Source organism: Vipera ursinii (genome assembly GCF_947247035.1).
Source record: "Vipera ursinii genome assembly, chromosome: 3".
NCBI classification, from domain to species: domain Eukaryota; kingdom Metazoa; phylum Chordata; class Lepidosauria; order Squamata; family Viperidae; genus Vipera; species Vipera ursinii.
Window position 1 is genome coordinate 24,345,443 of NC_139516.1, and position 19,280 is coordinate 24,364,722.

Here is a 19,280-nt window from a genome sequence, read left to right on the forward strand (position 1 = left end):
GACCACGCCCTGAGCTCTCTATAAAAGGAGTGTTTGGGGAGGGGCTGGTTGCTGAAAGCAACTCTTTTGCTTGAGAAGATAAGCTCTTGTGTGTTTACTATTAAATCTTGGCAGAAGCCTTTTAGCCTTGGACGCTTTCCAGTCTCTTCTTTTGATTAGGGGTGCGAGAAGAGGGCTGGTTCAGAACAGTTTGCTTTCAGCCACCCACCCCTTAATACTACGATGGAGCAGCTTCTTGCCGAGAATGCCCAGCTCAACCAGCAACTCACCTTGCTGGCCACTCAGGTGGCACAACTGCAGGCTCAGGTACATGCTGCCCCCCCACCCAGGAGGAAATGTCAGATAGCTATGCCGGATAAATTTGCTGGTAAACCAGAACTGTTTCCTGCCTTCCTGGGACAATGCCAGCTTTATATCAGCGTGAGAGCAGCTGATTTCCCCACTGACCGAGATAAGGTGGGATTCGTGTTGAGCCTTCTGTCGGGAGATGCAGCTCGTTGGGGCACGCCTCTGTTGGCACAGCCTAGCCCTTTGTTGGATAACTTTGGGGGGTTTTGTGACCATATGCGCCTCATGTACGAGGACCCGATTAAGGCGCAGACTGCCACCCGACGCCTGAAAGCTTTGAGGCAGGGTCAGCGCCCTCTACAGGCCTATATCAGCGATTTCCGGCTGCTTAGCCAGGATTCCGCCTGGAATGAGGCTGCGCTCGTGGATGCCTTTCAGGATGGCTTGTCAGAGGAGATGTTGGATGAGCTGGCCCGCGTGGACATTCCCTCAGACCTGAATGGGCTGATCCATCTTTGTCTGCGGATCGATGCCTGGCTGCAGCAGCGTAAGAGTCGCCGTGCCACTCCACAGACCCCTGCCGCCCCTGTTGTGCGTGAGCCCCCAGTCCAGAGGGAGGAGCCAATGGAGCTGGGTGCCGCCAGGTCCCGTCTATCGGTGACGGAAATGGACAGACGACGATCGGAGGGGTTGTGTTTTTACTGTGGGGACCCTGGACATTTGGCTGCTTCTTGCCCGAAGAAGCGTCAGCGGGCATCAGTGACCAAGCCTGCCCCGAGAAAGTCCCCTGCTTTGCTATCGGGAAACGGCCCGAGCCCGATCTAGACGGTGTGAAAGATCGGGCGACCCACAACGATCACGCCGAGCGACGCCGTTCCGACGGTGCCTGTGAACCTCCACGGCATTTGATTTTGGAGGCACGACTGATCCTCCCTGGCAAGCCAGAGGGGATTCCGGTCCATGCCTTAATTGACTCTGGGGCTACCACTAACTTTATGGATTCGGCCTTTGTGGCCAAATGGGCTGTTCCCCAGTGTCCAGTGGATCCGCCCATGCTTGTGGAGACCATCGATGGTCGAGTGCTCCTGTCCGGGCCTATCACGGCCGCCACGCAACCCGTGTGTATGGCCATCAGTACCCATGTGGAGGCCATTCAGTTCTACGTCACTTCGGATCTGCACTTCCCCGTGGTCTTGGGACTGGCGTGGCTCCGGGCGCATGATCCACAGATCTATTGGTCTCAGAACTTGGTTACCTTCCCAAGTTTGCAGTGCGTGGACCACACCCGCCATATCTGTGCCGGCCAGGTGGAGGGTTCCCCAGGGGTTTCCTTGCCTCCCGAACTGTCCGACTTTGCTGACGTGTTCAGCGAGTCAGAGGCGGACCAATTACCCCCGCACAGGCCCTACGACTGCTCCATTGACCTAGTCCCTGATGCGCCTCTCCCAGTGGGGCGTTTGTACTCCATGTCGGAGCCCGAGTTGGCTGCATTGCGGGACTTCCTGACAAAGAACTTGGCTCGTGGTTTCATCCGGCCCTCGTCCTCGCCAGTGTCTGCGCCCGTGCTCTTCGTCAAAAAGAAGTCGGGCGAGTTACGGCTTTGCTGTGACTACCGGAAACTCAACACTATCACGGTGCGTAACCGCTACCCGCTGCCCCTCATCCCCGAGCTCTTGGACCGACTCCGGGAGGCTAAGATCTTCACGAAACTGGACCTGCGTGGAGCTTACAACCTCGTCAGGGTTCGGCCGGGTGATGAGTGGAAGACGGCGTTTGGTACTCGCTATGGACATTTCGAGTACACGGTGATGCCGTTTGGCCTGACCAACGCCCCTGCTGTGTTTCAGCATTTTATGAATGACATCTTTCGGGATCTGTTGGACCAGTTTGTTGTGATTTACCTGGACGACATCCTGATTTACTCCCCGTCGCGTGAAGCGCATCATCAGCATCTCCGTCAGGTCCTGCAGCGCCTCCGGAAACATCGGCTGTTTGCCAAGTTGGAGAAGTGCCAGTTCTACCAGGTGACCATTGATTTCTTGGGTCACCGCATTTCTCCTGAGGGCATCGCCATGGAACCGAGTAAAGTTGAGTCGTTGCAGAGTTGGCAACCCCCGCGTCGCGTGAAGGATATTCAGCGACTTCTTGGATTTGCCAACTACTATCGGACATTCATCCCTGGCTTTGCTGCCTTGACAGCCCCCCTCACCCGGCTCCTGCAGAAGAAGACTCGGTTCCAGTGGAACGCCCCCGAACAACAGGCGTTCCAAGCTTTGAAGGACGCCTTCATGAAGGAGCCCATCTTGAAGCATCCTGACCCGCAACGGCCGTTTGTCGTGGAGGCGGACGCCTCCGACATTGCCATTGGGGCCGTGTTGCTCCAGGCAGCGACGCCCAACGGTACCCTTTTCCCTTGCGCGTATCACTCTCGGAAATTGAATCCCTCGGAGCGCAACTATACCATCTGGGAGAAGGAGCTGCTGGCCATCAAGGCGGCGTTCGAGGCTTGGAGGCATCATCTGGAGGGGGCGCGGCATCAAATCGAGGTCCGGACGGACCACAAGAATCTGGAAAGCCTGCAGACCGCTCGGAATTTGAACCAACGCCAGATCCGGTGGTCCCTCTTCTTTGCGAGGTTTGACTTCCGGGTGCGGTACATACCAAGCGGGCACAACCAGAGAGCGGATGCTCTGTCCAGGAAGCCCGAGTACACCCGAGTGGAAGACAAGCTTCCGCCCAGGACCGTGATCCCCGTCGAGTCTTTTGCTGCGGTGCGGGAGCCGGTGGATATACGGGCTCGGATCCGGGAGGCGCAGCAGCAGGAGGCGTGGGTGGCTCAGCGGAAGGAAGAGGTGGGGCCAGATTCGCCTTGGTCGGTCACGGATGGACTCCTGTATTATCGTGACCGGCTCTATGTTCCAGGAGGGCCACTCAGGGGACTCGTCCTCAGCCAATGTCATGATAACCCGGCTGCGGGGCATTTTGGCCTGTTCAAGACTCTGAACCTGGTCTCCCGTACGTTCTGGTGGCCCCGAGTCCGACACGATGTCCAGTCTTATGTCACCTCCTGCGTCCCATGCAGGCAGGCCAAGTCAGCGACAGGAGCCCCGCCTGGTTTACTGCAGCCTTTGCCAACGCCCAAGAGACCCTGGGGGGCTGTGTCCATGGACTTTCTGACGGATCTACCCCCATCCTCCGGCTTCACGACAGTGTTTGTGGTGGTGGACATGTTGACCAAGATGGCGCACTTCATCCCCTGTCGCGGCTTACCGTCAGCTCGCGCCACTAGTCGCATGTTCATCCAACAGGTGTTCCGGCTGCACGGCCTTCCCGATAGAGTCGTCTCCGATAGGGGGGCCCAGTTTACAGCCCGCTTCTGGCAGGAGTTGATGCGGGCGTTGGACATTAAGGTTTGCCTCTCGTCCGCGCATCATCCTCAGACCGACGGGGGTACCGAGAAGGTCATCGGCATCTTAGAGCAGTATCTGCGCTGCTACGTTAACCTGCAGCAGGACAATTGGGTGGACTATTTGGCCATAGCCGAGTTTGCCTTTAACAACTCGCAGCACACCTCCACGCAGATGACACCGTTCTTGGCCAATGTGGGTTATCACCCCCGGTTTTTCCCCCTTTCTCCCGTGGACTCACCGGAGCCGGCAGCGAACGAATTCATGGCGGAGTTACAGGCGATCCATCGGTTGGTGCGACGGCAGCTGGAGAAGGCCAAGGCCGACTACAAGAGGTTCGCCGATCGGTTGAGAAGGGATACGCCTCCACTATCGGTGGGGGATCGGGTCTGGCTGTCCACCAGAAACCTACCATCCACTCGGCCGGCGAGGAAGCTGGACCACCATTACCTTGGACCGTTCCCAGTCGAGGCCGTCATCAACCCGGTCGCCTATCGTTTAACTCTGCCACGTTCCCTGCGCGTGCACCCTGTTTTCCATCGGTCCTTGTTGGTCCCCGAACAACCGGCTTGTCCACTTCGCCAAGCGGAACCTCCCCCATCAGGACCTCGTGATGGCGACAGCACCCCCGAGTACGAGGTCGCCAGCATCAGGGATTCCCGCTGGCTGAAAGGTCGCTTCCAGTACCTGATCGAGTGGAAAGGGTACGGGCCGGAGGACTTCACATGGGAAGACGCGTCCGCCGTTCATGCCCCTGCGTTGGTGACTGCGTTTCACGAACAGTTCCCATCCCGACCGCATCCGGATCGGCAGACCCGGGGGAAGGGCCCTGCGGTGCGGGATAGTGTTGTGACTCAGGGTCAGCCTGTGGGTCCGACAGCCGGGTCCGATGTATCGGAGGACTCAGATGTGGGGGAGGAGGGAAACGAACCGGCTGATGATGATTTGGAGACTTTGCAGAGTCCTCAGCCGGGAACCTCTGCTCAGCTGTGTGAGCCCGAGAGTGCGGAGGATGATGACCCACAGCTGGCCCTGTTCAAGGACGCCCGACGCAGGAGGCAGTCGAGCAGGGACAAACAAAGAAAGGCTATGGGACTCCTTGGGAGGAGGCACAGGGAGACCACGCCCTGAGCTCTCTATAAAAGGAGTGTTTGGGGAGGGGCTGGTTGCTGAAAGCAACTCTTTTGCTTGAGAAGATAAGCTCTTGTGTGTTTACTATTAAATCTTGGCAGAAGCCTTTTAGCCTTGGACGCTTTCCAGTCTCTTCTTTTGATTAGGGGTGCGAGAAGAGGGCTGGTTCAGAACAATAGTGGTCCCTATTTTTCTACTTGCATTTTTATGTACTTTCAAACTGCTAGGTTTATACTCAATGTTTATTGCAAATTCCTTCATCCAAGTGCCTAAAAGATTATTCTTTTTGGTAATCAGAAGGTAGGAATTATTTTTATTGTGTAATACTAATGTGTTCATCTGGGATACTGGCACAGAAAAGGCAAAAATAGAGAAATCTATATGTCCCTATAGAAATTACAGTACAATATAAGTATTTATTCTCTTTCTTTTGAACCAGCCACTCAAACTTATTTAAAGTATATATGATTATGCAGTAAAAATAAAAATAAATTAAATAGATTAGATTTGATAAATAGGGTTGCCTGAAAAACTTCGGAATGAAATTTATGGCTTCATTAAAGGCGATGCCAACAAAAATACCCAGTTTTTAACAATACATGGGAAGCACAGTAAGAAAAGCTGAATGAAAATCATGTCATCTTTCAGCTGTGGTGCTCAGGAAAATCAAAAATACCCTTGAATAGAGAAAGGACAAATTATTTAGAATTAGGTCATGTGAAAACTGGGTACTCTCTGAAAGCAGTAATAAGGAATCTTAGATATTTTGTATCTATAATGAAAGGGAGGAGAGGTCTTTGGAAAAGATCTTGATGCTTGGACAAATTGAAGGTAAATGAATAACTGAAACACAAACATTCTTATAATGTTTAGCTTTTGAACATGCTGATTGGCAATTATGGTTCAACACATCTGGTTGGACTACTCTGTTCTGAGTGCAAGCCTTCAGGACAGGAGAGACATTATTTTCATCATCTGCTACTGGATCCCTTTTAATTGAAGCTTGTGCTAGCTGGAAATTCTGGAATTCGAAATCTCAGCATATTTGAAGAGTGGCATGTGGCATGTAAATTTGCTTTCGAGTAATTGCTCAGGTAGAAAAACATGTTGGTTGGCTGATGAACATGTATTAAAATAGTACATGAGCCATATCTGTATATAGTGGTTAAGCGTGCCTTCTTTTATTGTATTTGCTAGCTGCATAGGTTGTTGAATTATCGGTGCTTCTTGAAACATAAAAGGCTGCCATTGCCAGGTTGATATATAGGAAAAAATAGTTTTGAATCAAACATTGGGTGATGCTTTTCTTTGTTGTTGTTGTTAGTTGCGAAGTCGTGTCCGACCCATCGCGACCCTATGGACAATGTTCCTCCAGGCCTTCCTGTCCTCTACCATCTTCTGGAGTCCATTTAAGCTCATGCCTACTGCTTCAGTGACTCCATCCAGCCACCTCATTCTCTGTCGTCCCCTTCTTCTATTGCCCTCAATCTTTCCCAGCATTAGGCTCTTCTCCAGTGAGTCCTTCCTTCTCATTAGGTGGCCAAAGTATTTGAGTTTTAGCTTCAGGATCTGGCCTTCGAAAGAGCAGTCAGGGTTGATCTCCTCTAGGACTGTCCGGTTTGATCGCCTTGCAGTCCAAGGGACTCGCAGGAGTCTTCTCCAGCACCATAGTTCAAAGGCTTCAATTCTTTGGCGCTCAGCCTTTTTTATGGTCCAACTTTCACTGCCATACATTGCAACTGGGAAGACCATAGCCTTGACTATACGCACTTTTGTTGACTTTTGTTTGCTTTTCTTAGGACTAGCCAAATGATAAGAGTTTAGCTTCCTAGTTCTATTGAATTCAGTGACTTGTTTGATGAAAAGTTCTGCAGAACTTTAAATTGCATGTTTGTTATGTCATTTTGATTTGTACCAATGGATTTAGGGGTTTTTCCCTCCAATCTGGAGCTGAATTCATAGGCCACACCACAGAGACACTGCCTCATCTCTCTTCTTTCTTTTTTCCCCTCCCATAACAGGAAGTTTAACAGTTGTTGCTGTTGAGCTGAAATTTCCCCTGAAGCAATTGAAAAGGCTGTTCTACTTGAGACAATTACAATTTTCACTATTTGTTTGGTTTCCTTGGTTATGGCACTGCCCAGCTTAGTAATCACATTTTCCTTATGTCAGTCTAGCCAGTCCCTATATCATCAGTTGTTGAATAGAGGAAGTAAAATGTCTTTAATTTTTAAAGGCATCTGATATTTGCTATGGAAAATCTCCTAGATAAGGTCAAGGGGCCATTCTTATTCCAGATGTTATTTTGTTCCTTGATTATGTGGGTTTTTACCAGAAAAAAAAGATTTCTCAATGTTCAGCCTTTTCATAATGGGCTATGATTACTTGATTGAATCTGGTTCTTTTTTGTCCCTTTGTGAATTGCATCTTTGAAATAATTTTGATTTGATTAAAAATTGATTTTTAAAAAACCAAGCAAAGACTTGCTTATCTGTATCCATGTTCAAGGACTAATTGATGAGTTATACAGGCTCCCCTATTCTGAAATAATACATTTAAATGAATTATATTTTTCTTGTGCTATATTTCTTATATAAAATTACTTATTTGTCTGTTTGCCTATCTGCCTGCCTGCCTGCCCATCTATCATATCTATCATTTCTATAGCTGTCCATCTCGCAGAACAAGTGCCTCTGGGCAGCTTACAGCATATTAAAACAATAAATACTTAAAAATCATAATTATTAGCAGAAAATATCAAAATGTTTATTTATTTACTGATTGACTGATTGATTTACATAGATTAGATGTAAGTGAAACTCAATTATTTTTCTGTAGGTAGATAGACAAAGCTCAAAGGGGAAGCGTTATTAAATGTGAAATAAGGAAGATTGTTCCCACCATATCAAAATGCTTTCATATTGGATAATGATTAAATTTGCCCTCAAAGACCCTCTTCAGAGGTAGTATTTATCAGCATCCTTTAAAAGTATTTTTTTTAATATTTTATTTGGTTAAGTTAATCAAAAGGAATCAATCAATTTGATGTTTTGAAGGTAGCCTTTCTTGCTGATTCCTGTAGCCTAGGTAATTTAATAACACTTTACTATGTCGTTTTGTGGTTCATGTATATTTCACAGAACTAGTCTGCTTCGTAATAGGGAAAACTTTTAATGTTCTTTCTCATCATCACAAATAGGAAGGTCATTGCATTTCTATACCCCTTGCATCCAACAGCAAAAGGCTGTGTACACAGTACTTTTTTTCCTCAAAGCAATTCTGTGCTATAAACTATGCTGCAGTATGAATACATTCTAGAAAGGATTATACATTATTTGAGACTTTGGAAAGAGAAGAGGATTAGCTGGTCAGAATACAAGCTTTGGTTTGCATCATCTTGCATCATGTTATAGTTCTGCAGAAAATAGTCCAGCTGATTTGGCAGGATAGAAATGGTTGGGTCTGCTTTCTTCATATAACTCAAGGTAGCTTGAAAAGATAAAATAATTAATACTAGCTACAAAGTATTACGTCTTCTGATTTTCACCCCTACTAAACATGCTTTACTGGGGTTTGTTCCTACCGTACTTGGCAGGAAGTGACAATAAAGCAAAACTATGAATCATGCATGAAAGCATGTAAAAATGAAAAAGGATCTTGGAGATAATTTTAGTCCAGCTTCCTGCCCTGTGCCAAACCCCCACAAAAGTGAAACTTTTTTCAAACTGTTAACATTTATCTTTAAAGAAATGTGTTTCTATCCTGCACGTTGTCAAGGACAATTTTTGGTTCTGGAAGGAACAGGAGAGAACACTGATTTCTATGTTTCAACTTTTCATTCTGATTTTATTTTCAGCTGATATTGAAAATGGACAGCGGGGGCTGGACCCTGAGCAGATGCAACAACAGCAACTTAAACTTTGGGAAAGGCAGAGATTCTTTGAAGAAGTTTTCCAGCATGATGTTGATTTCTTCTTCCCAGTATCACACCTGCAGATAGAACACAGGAGACGTAAGTTCACGTGTCAAGTTCATAGACCAGGGGTCTTCAAACTTGGCCCTTTTATGACTTGTGGACTTCAACTCCCAGAATTCTGGGAGTTGAAGTCCACAAGTCATAAAAGGACCAAGTTTGAAGACCCCTGTCATAGACCATACAAGAGCAACCGGTATCATCAAGTACCAGTGTTCTACTCCAGATCTCTTTGCAGCAATTGTACCACTGCTTTTCTGCAGGAAGACAGCTTTCTCCCATCTTGAGCCCCCCAAAACCTACAAAAATAACAGCATTTGTCCTCATATAGGCTGAATGCTGTTAATTAACAAAACAACATCACATACAAATCCCAAAAAAGTAAGAAGAAAAAAATAGGGGGGGGGGAGAAAACTGGTCCTGTCCATGCCATGAAGCAACCTTGCCTTCTCTACGTCATTGTGCAGCTCAGTTTAGTCCTCAGGTTCCAGGAAACGCTGCCTATCCTGTTTATAAACAGTGAATGAGAATATAGGAAATCTATGTATTATTTGTGTGAGAAGGGTCAATAAGTTTGTAATTTACTTGTGATTAATTTCTTCCATAATAGGTGTAGGTATTGAAGTAGCCGAAGGACCACTCGGGACGACAGGCTAGTAACAACAGATTTATTTAAGAGCAAAAGGCAAACAAAGAATAACTTGTCCGGCTTTTATAGCCGGCAGCTGGTAGTGAGGACCAATCAGCGGTGTTCATTTTGGCGCCCTGTCAGGCAGGGACCAATCCGCGTCGTCTTTTGTTGACAGCTCCGGCTTCCGCGTGTCTTGGTGTTTTGACAGCCGCGAGCTGTCAGTGGTTGCGCCTGCGCTGTACGGTGGACGCTTTGACAGCTCAGGCTTCTTCGTAGTCCGGCGTTTGACAGCCGCGAGCTGTCAGTGGTGGCGCCTGCGCGGTGCGGGGAACTTTGACAGCTGTCAAAGTTCCCGCGTGTTTTCTTGTCAGGCTGCTTTTAGTTTATACGCTTGCTGCTGCCGTATTGTTTGAACAGTTAACATATATACATCTCTCTCCGGGGATTGTTTACATATATAACACACCCCTTACCCCTCCCCTGGTGCGTTTCCGTCTTCTTGGATGTTTGAACCTGCCCACTGATAGTCTTTTAGGTAGGTGGGTGGTCTCCGATTCCTGTTTGAGCGGCGAAGGGGTGGAGGGTGGTGCGGTTCCGGGTCTTCGTTTTGGTGTTCTTCTTCCTGGTTTGGAATAGGCAGCATTTCCGGTGGGAGCTGTATGCTGGCATTGGTTGGTTGCCCAGAATTGTGTGGTGGTTGTCTGGGTCTGAGCTGATCAATATGGCGGCGTATGTTGCCCTGTGCTTGCGTAGCTATAAGGTATGAGATGGGCCCTGTTTGTTTTATTACTGTTCCTTGGACCCACTTGTTTTTATCTGTGTATGATCGTGCCCAAATCAATTGACCTGGGTTGAGTGTGCGGGTAGGGTGGGGGTGTGGTTCTTTTTCTGGATACGTGTCAGGGTGCAGTCTGTCCAGACGTATTATTAGCCTTCTCCCCCATCTTAATTCTGCTGGTGATTTGCCGGTCGTAGAGCATGGTGTTGTGTGTTGTGCTAAGAGGAACTGGCTGAGGCGCCTCTGCCAGTTTCCTTTAACGAATTTTTTTAATGCTTCTTTCGTGGATCGTACCATAATTTCAGCCATTCCGTTTGACGAAGGGTGGAACGGCGCCGACGTGACCAGCCTAATACAATTCTTCATAGCGAAGATCTGAAATTCACGAGAGGTGAATTGAGGCCCGTTGTCAGAAACTATGGTGTCAGGTAAGCCGTGCGTAGCGAATATTTTTCGTAAAGCTTGAATAGTGGCTTGGGACGTTATTTTTCTAAGGGGGGTGACTTCCAGCCATTTTGAGTGGCTGTCTACTACAATTAAGAAACTTTGGCCTTGGATGGGTCCCGCAAAATCTACATGTATACGTGACCAAGGGTTTCTTGTTGTCTCCCATTTATGGATTGGAGCCTGGGGTGGTTCATTCCTGGTCTCTTGACAGGTATAACACCCACCTACGTACTTTTCTATTTGTTTATCTATGCCTGGCCACCACACATAACTTCTAGCCATCGCCTTCATTTTTACAATTCCAGGGTGTCCTTCGTGTAAAATTTGTAATGTTTGGTCTATGTTTCTCTCTGGTATGATGACCCTATTTCCCCACAGCAGGCATCCTCTATGTGTTGAGATCTCATTTTTTCTGTTATAATAAGGTTGGAATTGAGGTTGTGGATTTTGAGCTGGCCATCCTGTTGTGGCCCATTTGAGGATTCTGGCAAGTATTTTATCTTTGGCAGAATTATTAGCTATGATGTTTGCAGTCAGGGGGCATTCTGGAAGTTGGGAGATTGCTAAAATCTGGCTGGCTGGGGCTGGGTCTGGGTCCCTGGTTTGTATGGGCAGTCTGCTGAGGCAGTCCGCATGACCCAATTCTTTACCTGGTTTATGTATTAGTTGATAGGAATAGGCTGCTAAGAAGGTTGACCATCTTAGCATTCTCGGGGAGAGAATTTGTGGAGTAGTTTTGTTCCACGTGAATATGCCTAGCAGGGGTTTGTGATCTGTAATTATAGTAAATGGTCTTCCATACAGGTAATCGTGAAATTTTTTGACCCCTGCTACTATTGCTAGGGCTTCCCTGTCGATTTGGGCGTAGTTTCTTTCAGCTTTGGTTAGAGTGCGTGAATAGAAGGCTATGGGTCTTTGTGTGCCGTCCTTGAATATGTGACTTAAGACAGCCCCGATTCCATAGGGAGAGGCATCGCAAGCGATGCATATTGGGGTGTCCTCCCTGAAAAGGGTGATAGTTGAACTGTGACAGATAATCTTTTTTAATGATTGGAAGCTATTCTCATGTTCTTTGGTCCAGGACCAAGTTGTACCCTTGTCTAGGAGTCTGTGCAGAGGCTCCGCAATAGTGGCCTTATGGGGGATGAAGGCATGGTAAAAATTTAACAATCCTAAAAAGGATTGCAGCTCTTGCTTATTCCTAGGACTGGGTGCGGTTTGAATAGCCTGTAGTTTTTCTGAGGTGGGGTGGATGCCCTGGCTATCTATTTTGTACCCTAGGAATTCAGTGGATGTGACTCCAATAGAGCACTTTTCCCGCTTAAGTTTGAGGCCGGCTTCTCTGAGCCGGCTTAGCACAGCTGACAGCCTGTCAGCTAAGTTCGCTTCGTTTTCTCCGGCGATGAGAACATCGTCGAAGTAGGGGCAGACCCCGGGTATTCCTTTCAGGGTCTTCTCCATGATACCCTGAAATATACCCGGGGCCGCCGATATGCCAAATTGGAGCCTCTTTACCTTAAAGGCACCGCGGTGGGTGACAATTGTCTGGGCCTCCGCAGTGTCCTCAGTGACAGGTAGCTGTAAGTACGCCTGAGCGAGATCGAGCTTGGCGAAAAGGGTGCCCGAGCGGATGGAAGCAAATACGTCCCTTACCGCTGGCACCGGGTAGGCATGGGGGCTGAGGGCTAAGTTGACTGTCGCCTTATAATCAGCGCACAGTCTCACTTCCCCATTAGGTTTGATTGGGGTGACGATAGGGGTCTCCCAGGTTCCCCCTTCTGTGGGCTCAAGCACCCCTAGTCCTACGAGGCGATCAAGTTCGTTTTCGATTTTTTCCTTAAGGGCAAAAGGTACCCTCCTGGCTCTTATCTTAACTGGTTGGATTGCAGGGTCTAACTGTAAGGAGATGGGGGGACCCGTGTATTTCCCTAAAGTGCCATCGAAAACGTCGGCGAACTTATCGCAAACGGCTTCTAGGCTGGGTGTTAGGATGGTGTTAACCCCAGTTAAAGCGATACCTAATGGACTGAACCAGTTTAGTCCTATCAAATCGGTGCGGTTCCCTGGTGTGACTAAAACCTCCAGGGGCCCCTTGAACCCCTTGTACTGCACTACGACCTTGGCTTTTCCTTCCACCGGAATGGGGGTTTTCTGGAAGTCAGCTAGGTGTACCTGAGTTTGTTTCAGGGGGATTTGTCCTCGGCCCTTCTGACAGATCTCCTGATAGGTTGTTAGAGAAATTAAGGGAACTGCCGACCCGGAATCTACTTCCATGTGGCAGGGAACCCCCTGAATCCTGACCCAGATCTTAACCTTGGAGCTTATGCTGTTTACCCTGTCCACAATCTCTACCAGGGGCCCTGGGTGGGGTTCTCTGCTGGCCTGGGCAGCTGGCCTACCTGGGGGGTTTGCCTCCACCTCATTGATGTTGTCCCGGCCCTTGCTGCGGCACACCGGCTTGATGTGGCCGGTCTTCCCGCAATTGTGGCATTTCGCGTTCCTAAAACGGCAACCTCCTCGGGCATGATTGCCCCCGCAGCTGGCACAGGCGGCTCGTTGCTCGTAACGCGGTGGCGGTGGAGGGTTCCTGGCTCCCCGGCGGTCCGACGTCTTTCCCCTTCTCGGCTGTCGGTGCTCCATTCGGCGTTGTAGGGCTTCTCCGTCGGTGAAATCTACCGACTCTCCGCTGTCGCTGAAGGCTGCGCTTTCCTGGTAGACGGTCGCGGGGGTCTCTGGGGTCGTGTTGGTCGGCTTCTTCTTGTGGCTGTGTTCGTATGCCATGATCTCCCTGGTCAGCTCGGCCAGGTTCATGTCGGGTTTGGACGTCAGTTTTTTTTGTAGCTTCTCGTCCCTCAGACCGATCACCACCTGGTCTCTGATGCGGTCTTCCAGGTCGGGGAAGCAGCAGTTCCTTGCGGCATGCCTGACCCCGGCGATGAATTCGTTGGCGGGCTCGTCCTGCCGTTGTTTCTTTTGCGCGAATTGCACCCGCCAGTATAGTTCTGATCGAGCCGGCATGTAGTATTTGCTCAGCTGGTCCACCAAGTCCGCGTAGGAGACTTCAGTGATGGGCACTGGGCTGAACAACCCGACGGCTGCATCGTACACCGGGGGCCCGCTGATGTACAGCAGAGCGGCGGCCTTTGCTCGGTCGTCAGTGATCTTACTGACGAGGAGGAATCCCTCGACTTGGCCGAGGTGTGATTGCCATCTCTCGGGATGGCGGGTATCAAACTCCCTCACACGGCCGAAGTTTGCCATGTCGTCCGGTCCTGGGTTGCTCCGATGGAAGTTAAAACTTCCGTGACAGCTCTTGCCGGGAACTCCCTTCCTCGGCCGTGACTTCAGCTCCGGAGCGATCCCATCCTCGTCGCCAGTGAAGTAGCCGAAGGACCACTCGGGACGACAGGCTAGTAACAACAGATTTATTTAAGAGCAAAAGGCAAACAAAGAATAACTTGTCCGGCTTTTATAGCCGGCAGCTGGTAGTGAGGACCAATCAGCGGTGTTCATTTTGGCGCCCTGTCAGGCAGGGACCAATCCGCGTCGTCTTTTGTTGACAGCTCCGGCTTCCGCGTGTCTTGGTGTTTTGACAGCCGCGAGCTGTCAGTGGTTGCGCCTGCGCTGTACGGTGGACGCTTTGACAGCTCAGGCTTCTTCGTAGTCCGGCGTTTGACAGCCGCGAGCTGTCAGTGGTGGCGCCTGCGCGGTGCGGGGAACTTTGACAGCTGTCAAAGTTCCCGCGTGTTTTCTTGTCAGGCTGCTTTTAGTTTATACGCTTGCTGCTGCCGTATTGTTTGAACAGTTAACATATATACATCTCTCTCCGGGGATTGTTTACATATATAACACAGGTATAAACAAGCGTCAAGCTGTGTGTAGGTCTTGCCCTCTGTTATGAGAATTCTTCACGCAGTATGATAATTTCTACATCTTTCCAGCTCCCCTAGGTAGCATTTCTTCCATGGAGGTCAATGTGGACATGCTGGAACAGATGGAAATGTTGGATCTCTCTGACCAAGACACTGTTGATGTATTTCTTAGCTGTGGGACAGAGGACAACAACAATGTAGCTACCCTACTGCCAGGTATGTACAACTTTGATAACCTTCCATATCAATTGTTGGCCCATGTGTTCCATCTGGGATGTGTTATGATAAACTCTTCATTCAGGGAAAAGGTTGGAAATTTAACCAAGTTAAATGTAGGCATATGCAGTTCATCAACACAGGTCCAACATGGGCATTAAAGGTAGAAATTAGTGTGAATGCAGATGCACTGGGCAATAAGAATAATCTTGAGAAACAGTAAAACAATTTCTTTTACTGAAAAGAAATTTCAGTCTGAGGCAGAAATGTAATTTGAGAAAGCATCTCAGTCTTGACCCTCCCTATTTCTAATGAAGATAAAGGGAGAGGGGAGGAGGTGCATTCATTTGAAAAAAAAATTATGTTACTGTAATATTACAATGAGGGACGCGGTGGCTCAGTGGGTTAGGATGCTGAGCTTGTCGATCAGATGGTCGGCAGTTTGGCGGGTCGAATCCCAAGTGCCGCGTAACAGAGTGAGCGCCTGTTACTTGTCCCAGCTTCTGCCAACCTAGCAGTTCGAAAGCACGTAAAAATGCAAGTAGAAAAATAGGGACCACTACAGTGGGAAGGTAACAGCGTTCCGTGCGCCTTTGGCGTCTAGTCATGACGGCCACATGACCACGGAGACGTCCTCGGACAAGCGCTGGCTCTTCAGCTTTGAAATGGAGATGAACACCGGCCCCTAGAGTCGGAAACGACTAGCACGCATGTGCGGAGGAACCTTTACCTTTTTAATATTACAATAAAAATAGTTTTAGCATTCTTGACTTTGATTTCCTAGTCTGGTCTACCTCAAAGGGCTGACAACAGAAAAGAGATGGACTGCCAGGGAAACACTTAGAATCTTGATTATTAGAAATACCACCTTAAACATAACTTTCATTGGTATCCTTTTCTGCAACTATGAAAAATACTGTAGAAACTTAAAAATAATACTGTTTTCTTTTTCTGTCACATTCTCTTGCTCTATTTGCTAAAATTAAAGACAGGTGGGATAGAAATCAGGGAAGAGAAATATTCATAAGTGGGATGGTATACAGTGGAACCACATTGAAAAACTGTGGTACCAAACAGAGTCAGTCAAGTTCTATGTGAGGCGTGTTCCTTTCAAGGGAGATTGTTACTGCTTCTTAGTGGGAACATTGATTTGGGAGATGAAGTCATAACCCCAAACAAATTTCCAAATGGCCGGTGGACAAGGCTTGAGCTTTTTGTTTTATAAGTTCCCAACTGTAGCTGAAAAACACAAATACATATAAAAAAATTTACATCCAGAAGATATCATAAACCTTTGTGTTAATCCAGAAACCTCACAGCCCTGTCTAATGTTCTCCTATTACTACACAGAAACTCAGTTTTTCTTTTTTTTTCTTTCGTACAAAAAAATATACATCTCCAGGCCATTCTTTATTTGCTCCAAACTTTCAAGTATTTCCTGTTACCCTTTTCATAAATGTATAACTTCCATGTTGTCATGTCTGGCCCTTTCTGTGTTAATTTGAATTGAACAACATTGAAATAAACAATGAAATAAGAATCATGGATATGCTGTGGGCCATGAATAATTCTGGCATTTTGTAAAACTTGAAGCATCACAACATTTATATAGATTAAAGTCTAAGGAAACAATTGACTTTCTTACTTCCACCCACAAGATTTGGATATGTATTTATCCACTCCTAACCTTAGCAATAGGAATCTTGGTTTAAGCCAGGAGTGGCCAAGTCATGATGGACCTCTGACAAGTGCCCTAGCCCCATTGTGATCCCCAGAGCATCTCCAGCACACACTGCTGAGAGTGGCAAAATCATTGCCACCATCTTTAGTGGTTTGGAACAAAATAAGGGGCAAAACAGGAGCAGGCCTCCTTTAGATTTAATATACTTATTTCACTCCATAAATTGAAGCCCTAAATTAGACTAAACACTTTTGCCCTAACTAGCCTCATGACAACCCAGTATTAGTGGCCATGCTCCGTAAGCACTTGAAACCCTTTCAGAATTTGCTTCGGTTGGAATAATTTATAAGCCTTGTAAATAAATAAATTAAATAAACACACAATTATTTAGTGTTAACAAGAGAGCAGTACAGTTTCTAGCCATATATGGTATCAGCATGGAAAAATTCCTTCTTGGCTTTCCAGGACAAGACACACACACACACACACACACACACACACACACACACACACGAAGAAATGAACCCAAGGAGTTCCCTGTGGTGGGTATATCACGTTGCTATTTTGCTGGTCTTTTAGGATAAAATAAAGTAGCCAGCCTTAAGAAGGGGGATAGCGAAGGCAGCCAGGGTGTCCCCAAATGTGTATTTGCCCACTTGTGCCAAGAGGGCAGACTGTCCCGAGTGCAGGTCCGAGCCTGTTTTGTGTCCTGTGATAGCAGGCTGCACAGAGAGGTGTGCAAAATGTTTCAGAGCAGAACTGTTTCAAACAGGAAACAGTTGGAAAAGAAACCTGCTCAAACCTGCTCATTGTTCTGATTTTACTGGAATTGTTTCAAGTTAGAAACTGCTCTGTTTGGATGAGGGTTTGGAGCCATTTGGATCTGCTGTCCAAAATTTAAACAGAAAAACAACCCGTCTGGTGATAGTAGTGTCTTGCGTGTCTGCATTGTCTGCTGTCTGCACATTGTGAACTGTTTTTATAGCACCTTGTCGTCTTCTTCCCTCTGGCTTTCTACTTATCACATTTTCTCCCATGCATTTTTTTTTTGGTAAACTTAACAGTGATGTTTATTCTGAGGAGTGGGGGATGGAAAGTGCAGGGAAGCTGTTGCTTAACAACCACATACTTGTTGCTAAGCAACAGTGCTTTCCTTACTCCTCTCTTTCTATGTTTGCCTAAATAATAATGTGTGAAATTTATGAAAAGAAATAACTGTTCCAAGGACACAGCCAAATTCCCCTCGATGAATCTCAAAATGCTAGATTCTAACAGAGGTGCCTGGATTGATGCAAATACCAGTTTTTTACTTAAGAATGCTGGATATCTTGAGCCAAGCTTATTTCACAGTGAGTGACCATTTTCTATCACAGCTTTCATTCCATCACTCTGTGGCCTTGATTAATCTCATTCCGTGAAATAGAATAATAGCAATATGATGAGGGAGTTGGAATAAAGCAGGCTGACTATATTTCCTGACCTATATTAAATACTTCTAAAGTTAAATACCCTTTGCCACCATCACTTTCAGGACAATTTCTGTGATGTTCCAGATGTTGGAACTACAACTTCCAGCAGCTCCAGCCAGTGATGAAGTACATTTGAAACTGAAGTTAAGCAACATCTGGAATTGCCTCACATCATAGGTGGGGATAGAGACATCATGCTCCACAGGATATTATCATGCCAGTTATGCACCAAATGGTATTTGCATCATAGCATAATGTGTTGTGATGCATTGATGTCATTATGCTTCTATCATATGCTTTTATCAAATGCATGTACATTGAATGAAAACTTTACAATTATGTAAAAAATGAAATTATAAAAATCCAACAAAGCATATAGTCAGTTTGTTAAGTCCCTGGATAGGCAGCACTGCTAACATCTCCAAAATACTTTTGCATTTGTGTAGATTAAAAGCTCTTTTAAACACTGACACATCTTCCTTCTAATACCAGGAGACTTTAGATTGTGTGCTAGAGGGAACAGAGCTCAGTTATACCACAATGATTCACCCTGAGAGTGATTCAGACATTTCACAGCATAGCCTTTCACATTCCAGTTAAGTAGACTCACTGATTAAATCTCCAGGCTGAGATTTACAAACCAGGCACCAAAGCTCCTGTGGCCAAAGATGGAGAAGGAATGTAAAGCATGTGCATTGCATAAAGAGCAGCTCAGAGATTCATTCATGGATAGGATCTAGCCCAAACAGTAGCCCAGCCTGGGTGGAAGATTACAGGGTCAGTGGCTTCATCTGTCCCTGAATCCAATAGGTCAGTGGGTCACATATTCATTAGCATGTTTAGTAATGTTTCATTGTCCAGTTAGATCCTAACTATTATTGAGGGGGACTCCTACTGGGTGGTTCATATGGCAACTTATGGCAACTTGGGGACCATGTGATTACATCACCAGGAAATATGAGGAGAGATTAATAAAATTCCATATCTTCTGTTGAATAAATAATTTTGAAATGTAAATTTTTGTGTAGAGAGAGGCAGAATGTAGACAATGTAAAAAAGGAGATGAATGACGTATAATAATCACAGGTGTAGTAGAGTAAGCAACTGCAGAAACTATTTGGTCTCTGGAATGTTTACACAGGTACTTCCCACATATTTGCCAATTTTCTTCCAGGAGCAAAGGAATCAGAAACATGTTGTAAGAAATTTAGGTCTGCCCTTGAGAAGGAGGTGGGAGAGGGAAAATGATTGCTTAGTTCTGGGAAAGTGGGAAGTATGAGAAAGAGAGTCAGCCCAGCCACACCTTGACTTTATTGACCTTCAAATGGGACAGTGAGGATTTTGGACAGGCTTTCAAGATTGTGTAAATACTCCTGCAACAGTAAAG

The 19,280-nt window shown here is 46.9% G+C and overlaps 1 protein-coding gene across 1 annotated transcript in view; it reads left to right on the forward strand.

Annotated features, from left to right (window-relative positions):
* The window catches only part of DBNDD2 (dysbindin domain containing 2), a 44,693-nt gene that overhangs the window by 18,095 nt on the left and 7,318 nt on the right, over nt 1-19,280 (forward strand). The window contains exons 2-3 of the mRNA XM_083358986.1: nt 8,683-8,838; nt 14,597-14,743. Coding sequence (XP_083215112.1) covers nt 8,683-8,838; nt 14,597-14,743 — 303 coding nt within the window. The remainder of the gene's footprint in view (nt 1-8,682; nt 8,839-14,596; nt 14,744-19,280) is intronic.